The 8,876-nt window shown below is 36.0% G+C and overlaps 1 protein-coding gene across 1 annotated transcript in view; it reads right to left on the bottom strand.

Annotated features, from left to right (window-relative positions):
- MARCH1 (membrane-associated ring finger (C3HC4) 1, E3 ubiquitin protein ligase) overlaps window positions 1-5,871 on the bottom strand; it is a 541,031-nt gene extending 535,160 nt beyond the window's left edge. Inside the window, exon 1 of the mRNA XM_006872513.1 lies at window positions 5,723-5,871. Coding sequence (XP_006872575.1) covers window positions 5,723-5,833 — 111 coding nt within the window. The 5' untranslated portion in view covers window positions 5,834-5,871. The remainder of the gene's footprint in view (window positions 1-5,722) is intronic.
- Between the last annotated feature and the right edge of the window lie 3,005 nt (window positions 5,872-8,876).

The following is an 8,876-nucleotide window of genomic DNA, read 5'->3' as shown; positions in this document are numbered from 1 at the left end:
GTTCGAAACTACCAGCCGCTCCGCGGGAGAAAGATGAGGCTCTCTACTCCCGTAAAGATTTACACCCTCGGAAACCCTGTACAGGGTCGCTATGGGTCGGAACCGACTCGACGGCACTTAACAACAACAACAAAGGTAAAAAAAAAATTAGAAAGCTAATGTTTTGTCCATGTTTAACATACTTGAAAGAAAGATGAGGCATTTGGTTCCCACAAAGATTTACAAGCCTCAGAAACCCTATACAGACTTGCTATGAGTTGGAACCAACTTAACAGCACTTAGCAACACCAATGACATACTGATGAACTAATAAATCAGTCTCAAAAAAAAGAAACATCTGTGTTCTTATAAAATAATAAAGTACAATGAACATATCAAATTAAAACTTATTTTTACTAAATGAAAAATTTTCTTCTTCAAATCAAAGTGAGGGGTGTTGCAGCCAAAATCTAAACAAAGACTATTTAAAGTCTTTTTTATCATAGTTCTATTTTCCTAGACACTGAAAAATAATTACTAGCTAAGGAAAGCATTTAAATTTACAACAGAAAACAAAACATAAAAGAAGATACTACTTATTTGCTCTTCAAATTATTTTTCCAATCATTTAATTCACAATTTGTTACAATTCTATTTTTAAATCCTTTTTCTTAGACAGCTTTAGGAAAAATGTAGATATGCAGAAGCCATGATTTTGATTTTTCACTGTCTTTGAATAATTTTTATTTGTTTTTGCTCCACTGACTCCATTACATAAGACTCTGGAGCTATTAAAAAACTGGTTTAGTTGTTTCCAAGATGGTAGACTAGGCAGATAAACTATCCAGATGGTCTACAAAAAAGACAAGAGAAATAAAATGAGTTGGTTACTATGACAATCCTGGATCCCAGAGATTTAAAGGAAAAATCAAGAAGTACACCACTGGAGGAAGAAGCTGAATGAAAATAGCAAACAACGAAGCAAGCATATGGAGTGGTGAATTATAAAAGAGCCAGGCATAGCATGACTATGTGGACTTACTATAAGCAACATTCCCACTGGAGCAAGAACATGATTACCAGCTCCACTAGCTCAGGGCTACACCTGCAACTTCAGTTGTGTGATCTGCAAAGAGAGGTGAGTGATATCGTCCCCTCCTTACTCCACACAACCTTCCAGTCACCAGACCGTGGTCCCCACTATCCACCATTAACAATAGCCATCCAAAAGATGAAGTACTTAGGACTAAATATAACCAGAGGCACAAAAGTCCTATCAAAACACTTACAAATTCAACTACAATAAACCAAAAAAGAACTACATAAAAAGAATATACCATGCTTATGGATAGGAATCCTGGTGTGGCATTGTGGGTTAATGTGCCAGACTGCAAAGTCATTTGAACTGCAAGGTTGGCAAGCTTAGTCAAGCTCACAACCTGCTCCTCAGAAACCTTATACTAAGTTGCTATGGGTCGGACTCGACTGGATGGCACTTAACAACAACAACAATGGAGAGGAAGACAATGTTATGAAAGTGTCAATATTATCCAAAGTGATTTACATATATAATGTAATTCGAATCCAGATCCCATCATCATTCTTCAAGTAGATGGAAAAAACAAATCCCAACTTAACATGGATAGAAAAGTACCTGGATAATGAAAGCACTAAAAAAGAAGAACAAAATAGTATGCCTAACAGTCTTTGGTCTCAAAACGTACTGGACATCCACAGTTGTCAAAACAGTATGGTATTGATTAAATGACAGACACATAGACCAGTGAAACAGAATTGAGAACCCATAAGTAAATTGATCTACTTCAGGACAGCTGATCTGTGACAAAGAGCTGAAACCCATTACGTGGGGAAGAGATAATCTTTTTAACAAATGGTGTTGGCAAAACTGATATCTATTTACAGAAAACAATGAAACAACAATAACAACAACAACAAAAACAGGGATTAAAGACCTAAAAAAAATAACTAAACCGATAAAGTTCACCAAAGGAAAAACAGAAGCAAACTTAAAGTCCTATTATAAGATATAAATGGGTAGTGTGTGGCTCCCTATGATTAGCACTGGACTGCGAACCACAAGACTTATGTATGGTTCAAGCTTGCTAGTCTCTCTGTGGGCAAAGTATGAGACTCTCTGTTCCCATAGAGATTTAAATCCTCGGAAATCCTAAACAAGACCTCTATGAGTCAGAACCAACTGGACAGCACTTAATAAAAACAACAACATGGTATAAATACAATATCAAACATAATTAAAACTGCGCAAGCAGCAGAAGATAAAGTACATGACAGGAACCTCATAAAAATTAGATATTTATGAACATCAAAAGACTTAAAAGAGTGAAAACACCAAAGGATTAAAAGGAGAACCTAAAGAAAGGGAAAAAAAAAAAAATTGACAACATATTGAACAAAAAAACAATGTCTAAATCTACAGAAAATTTTCAGTATCTCAACAGCAAAAAATAAATAATCTGATTTAAAGGACTGGGCATAGGACATGAAAAAAATAAGCAGAGAGAATATTCAGACTGCCAACAAACACATTTAAAAAACTTGCAATCATTAGCCATTAGAGAGATGCAAATTAAAACAAGATATCATCTCACCCAAGATTAACAGCAAAATTATAAAAGAGAAAAGGAAAGAATTAATTCTGTTGAGTGTGTGGGAAGACTAGAACTCTCACCCACTGCTGGTGGAACTGTAAAATATTTTGACTACTATAGAAAATAAGGACCTCTGGTAGTGTAGTGGTTACGAATCAGGCTGCTAACCTCAGGGTCAACAGTTTGAAACTACCAGCTGTCCTGTGGGAGAAAGATAAGACTTTCTGCTCTCGTAAATATTTACAGCCTCAGAAACCCTGTACTATGAGTCAGAACCGACTCCACAACCCCTAACAACAATAGCAACTGTAGAAAATGGTGTGGCAGTTTCTTTAAAAGTTGGAAACAGCAATACTACATAATCCATTAACCCCACTACTAGGACTAGATCCTAGAGAAGTAAGAGCCATAACATGAGCGCATATATATACACATTCATGTACATCACAGCAATATTCATAATAGCAAAAAGATGGAAGCAACCTACGTGCTTGTCAGTGGATGGATAGATGAACAAACTATGGTACAAACACACAACAGACTACTATGCAGTTAAAGAATAACAATGAATCTACAAAACATCTCATAACATGAGTGAATGTAGAAGGTACCATGCTGAGTGAAATTGTTGTTGTTGTTAAGTGCCGTCAAGTCAATTCCAACCCATAGCGACCCTGTATAGGGTTTCCAAGGAGCAGCTGGTGAGCTTGAACCACCGAATTTGCAGTTCAAATGGCTTTGCAGTCTGACACGTTAGTCCACAGCTCTACACCAGGACTCCAAATTGGCAGACATTGCATTAGACTACTGTTTGGACTCTTGGTATGGCCCTGTAGGATCAGCACTAGACTGCAAACCATAAGGTTAACAGTTCAAACCCACCAGCTGCTCCTTGGAAACCCCATATAGGGTCAGTATAAGTCAAAACTCACTCAACGACACTTAGCAACAACCACGGTTGTAAAAAGTCAAGAAATTATTTCTGCAAAGAAGGAAAGATTCTTTGAAGGTCACCAGGGGTGGCAGAGTATAAGTTTGATAATTCACTAACAAGAGAGTAGACACATTTTAACATAGATGAAAGTAAAAGCAATATACAATAGGGGGAGGTCAGCACAAAGCAATCAAGGCAAAGGAAGGAGACAATGAAAGAACAAGTTTCTGGCAACAAAGGTAAATACTGTTACATAAAAATTCTGCAATTACAGTAATAATGACCATTAGTGGATGTATACACAGATATACAAGCTGAACAGGAGAATGAATATACATAGGTTTGACAGAAAGCATATTTCTACACATGTATTTATATGTGTTACAATTGTATCCATAAATATAGCAGCACAGCCAGAGGGTCAAGTTAGAAAAACTGCTTAGCCATAACCAAACACCTTGAAAGACTGAGGGACTGGGTCTGGGGGATCAGGACCATAATATCAATGGCTCTCAGGGTCAACTGACATAATAGAGTCCACAAAACCAATGTTCTACATCCTGCCTTGGTGAGGAGTACCTGGGGTCTTAAAAGCTTCTGAGCCCCACCTGAGGTTCAAATATTAGACTTTAAAAACCCAGAGTAAAGAAGAGTGAAAAAACTCAAAGATGCGTAGAAACAATAAGTCCAAAGGACTAACGGACCAAACGTTGTTGTTGTTGTTGTTGTTGTTAAGTGCCGTTGAGTCGGTTCCGACCCATAGCGACCCTGTACAGGGTTTCTGAGGCTGTAAATCTTTACAGGAGCAGAAAGCCTCATCTTTCTCCTGCGGAGCAGCTGGTAGTTTTGAACTGATGGCCTTAAGGTTCGCAGCCCGATTCATAACCACTACGCTGCCAAACGTATCACTCCCTTTATGACCCTGAGATCAAAGGAAGTAGATGGTGCTCAACTACCACTGCTGACAACTCTGAAAGGGATTACAAAGAAGTCCTGCATACAGTGACATAAAGATGTGAAACACAGCTAAAAAAAAAGAGACCAACTCTTCCACCCAACTCCAGATGACCCTTACTAATTCCTTAACCCTTAAATCAGCTACTGGGGCTCAGTATTATCAGCTACTATTAGCTGAACAAATAGGCCTATAAAGTGAACAATACACCTAAGAAAGGATTTACTCCCTTGAATAGCCAAACACAAAACGAAAGGGCAGTAACTGCACAGGAATAAGGCTCAGAAAATCTGTCTTGGAAATAGAGCCATAATGCTCCGAAGAAGCAAGGATAGAAAAACTTCAACTCATGCTTTAGACATGTTATAAAGAGGGACCAGTTCCTGGAGAAGGACATCATGCTTGGTAAAGTGAAGGATCAGTGAAAAAGAGGAAGACCTCCAATGTGATGGATTGACACAATGGCAGCAACAATACACTCAAACGTAGCAACAATTGTGAGGATGCTGCAGGACTGAGCAGTGGTTTTGTTTTGTTGTACATAGGGTCAGTATGATTTAGATCCAACACCGTGGCACCAAACATCAGTAGCAAAGCTCAGAAGGCAGGAAAGGATAGGAAAGAAGGACAAATAGAAATGGGTAAACACAGCAAGGTAGTATGAAGAGTGCTGATACATTGTAATTAATGTCACAAATCAAAATGTTCTTGAATTTTTAGTGGAAAACCAATTTGCTCTGTAAACTCTCAGCTAAGTTGCAATGGTCAAAAATAAATAAATACATAAAGGTTTGTTCAAACAATCATATAAGTGCTTTACCTTGAGACAATAATTCATTTTAGTATGGAGTAGAAGTTGTTCATACATACTTCCCACTTCATCACACAGATTATTAAAAATCCATGTATGTGGGATCAAGATTTAATAAAATTAGTAATTTTTATTGTTCCCTCTAGGATAAAATCTTCTTTAAGGACATGAGCCAATAAAGAATAAAGTAATGGAAATAAGGAATAGTTCTTTAATTTGAATCAAACTCTAATACGACATTGAGATCTTCTAATGTCTGATTTATCATGTCTGATTTATGCTGTTAATTATACTGAATCTGTATGAAAAGTATGATACAAATGCAAATACTATTTTAAACAATAATAATTACTCATTTACTTTGCATACATTTACATATAAGACATTTTGAGGTAAAATAACTTTTCACTCACCAATGTGGATGGTTGTGAGGCATCCGTCAACTCCCCTGAAATCTCAGGTGTTCTCGTGTTGTTTGGGATTCTGTGAGGGTTTCGGGCTATCGCTTCACACCAGCCCAGCATTTTCTCCTTCCTCTAATCCCTTTTCAATTTCTGAAATTCTGAAAATAATTTGCATTCTCTGAAATAGGTCAATTATTTCAATTTTCTCTTTTGGAAATCTATACGTAATTTAAATTAAAGCAGCAATATAATGAAACATCAATGAAGGGGCCATGGGGATGAAAGAAGAATATTCTGATTATTAATAATATCCTACACCCAAAGAAAAATGAAAGCAACATAATATTTGCTTTTTCACAGACCTACCAACCTTTATATTCATATTTGTGGTACTTCCAGATAACGGTAAGTCCTTGCAGCAAGTATATGTCAGTTTTAGGGTTCAGTGTCAAGTTCTAAGTGTTATTTTCTGGAATCAGTTAGTAACCTTAGGAACAGTACCAGTTCCTGATGTTGTTGTTGTTGTTATTATTGAGTGTCATCTAATCATTTCTGAGACATAGTGATCCTGTATAGGATTTTTGAGGAGTGACTGGTGAGTTTGAACCACCGATCTTGTGGTTCAAACCAATAATGTGATGGAATGCTTATCTTACAGCACTACAATAGGTCTTCTGATATGTCTATATATTTCAGTGGTATGTACAATATGAAATAGATTTTCAGCTAACTGTTGTATAGAAGCCATAATAAAATGAATGCAATCTAGTGATAAAGATTTGTCTTTCTGGCAGTGCCATGATTATCTCCCTCATAAAGTTCTGCCAACTGAAGAAGAAAACAATTTTTAGTGCAATTATAGTAAATTTGATATATGACATCCATTACCAGTATAATTTATTCAGAAATAATAATAATAATAAAGAAATTATTAATATGTCATGTGTAGGAATATATCATGACTCGTTTTAGCTTTTTCATAACTTTCTATTTAAAGGCATATTTTTTTTTGTCCCTGATAAAATTACATCAACAATGACTTTTAATGTAATGGAGAAAACATTGTTTCACTTGTAAAGTTTTACAGCCTACTTTAACACTCCACCACCCTCAGTAATTAGAAATAGTTTATTGCAGGTCTTTAGTTAAAAGCATTACACTGTCAATTAAATATCAAAAATAATGTGGAGTAATTATTTTTCACAGCTTCCAAAGCAATTAGCAATCTGGTGGTTTATAGCATTTCAAGAATTCCAAACAGCACAATTCACAACACTAAGAAAGGTACCATTAAAAAAAGGTTGTACTAATGGATTGATGAGTTATTAATCTAAATAACAAAATACTCAAGTGAAGTGGGTCTGAACAATGTAAATATGGAAGTGACAGGGGAAACATTTTTCATAAAATGTGATGAACTTTTAAAATACAAATCCTACAAAGGGTCACTATGAGTTGGAACCTACTCTACGGCACTCAACAACAATAACAGTAACCTAATATGAGTGACTCTTTCATTTTGTTGTTGCTGTTGTTAAGTGCTTTTGAGTTGACTCTGACTATAGTTACCCTGAATAGAGTTTCTGAGGAGCAATAAGTGAGATGCAACTACTGACCTTATAGTTTGCAGTTTATGCTTATCCTACAGCGCCTCACCAAGAATACTGGAAAATGGTGAGGGAAGCTTGAAAACAATTGTCTGAATGAACAGCAACATATTATGTTAGTGCTTTCCTTTTCAAACACATTGCTTGAGATTTTATGGAAAATTCTTATCTACGTAATATCAGATCTGTATATCCAACTAACTTGCACTGCACAGACAGTAAATATTTCCCATTCCCTATACACAGTATCTTAGTTACACATCAACTTTTAATTACATTTTTGAAGTGTGTTAAGAGTAAGTGAAAATGAGTTCCTTTATTTAAAGGGAAAGAGTGAAATGATACAGAATGACCAAAACAATTTAATTAAATATAGACAAATGTTCTACTTGTAAGTCATTTGCCATTTACATTTTTTAGTAATTTAAATTCTATTATTAAATATTACTTTAAACTTACAGTAAAACGTTAAAACGTTACATGGATAAAATCTATAATCAACTGTCCTGAAAAACTGTAAAATCATCAGCATCCTGAGTAGTCAACTTATTTACCATTCAGCTTATGAGATTAAACAAAATAGCTTAATTTAAATTTCTGTAACCTTGTGTAGTGGTGGCAGTGGTGAAAACTGGTTTCTTTCTTATACAGTCAGGATTAGCAGACAAATACTTAAGAGTCCCTATTATGTTGTATAAGGAGCTCATACGGCATAGTGGTTACAAATTGGGCTGCTAACCTCAGGGTCAGCAGTTCAAAACTACCAGCTGTTCAGTGGGAGAAAGCTGAGGCTTTCTGCTCCTGTACAGATTTATAGCCTCGGAAACTCTATTTAGGGTCATTAGGAGTTGGAACCGACTCCATGGCACAAAACCACCAACCACCATTATGTTGTACACTAGTTTGCTAGTGTGTTGTACTGTGGTGTTGTTAAATGCTAAAACCTATGTGCAGGGCAGCTGATTATTCATTATGACACTTCTAGTCAAATTTCTTCATTTTATGATGATTATGGGCCTATTTTAAAATGAGTTGCTAAAGAATAAAATTAAGGTAAGGCTAAGGAGTTAAGATTCCACCATTTGTCTGTTAGCTTGTTGTAATGTGCTGTTCAATGTGGTTGTGATGCTAGAAGGTAGAACAATCGTATTTTAAATACCAACAGGGTCACCCATTATGGACAGATTTCAGTGGAGCTTCCAGAATGAAATAGACTTAGAAGAAGAAGAAAAGGCAGACTACTCCTGGATGCTCAGCTACTGAAACTCTATGAATAGTAGTGGAACACTGTCATATAAAGAGAAGGAATATGATAACACTATGAATAGCACCAGACGATTGTTGAGATATAGTGCCAGAAGATGAGCTCCTCAGATTGAAAGGCAGTCAAAATATGATCAGGGTAGAGCGGTCTCCTAAATTTAAAGTTGACTATCATGATGCAAATGGAGTAAAGCTTTGGGGATTTCCATTTGCTGGTGAGACACAACTTAAAATGAGGAGAAACAGCTGTAACATCCATTAATAATTGAAACATTGAATGTACAAAGTTGAAT

This window comes from Chrysochloris asiatica, unplaced genomic scaffold (assembly GCF_000296735.1).
Source record: "Chrysochloris asiatica unplaced genomic scaffold, ChrAsi1.0 scaffold00202, whole genome shotgun sequence".
NCBI lineage: Eukaryota > Metazoa > Chordata > Mammalia > Afrosoricida > Chrysochloridae > Chrysochloris > Chrysochloris asiatica.
Note: the sequence above shows the minus strand (reverse complement) of the source record. Positions and strands in the feature narration are given on the sequence as shown.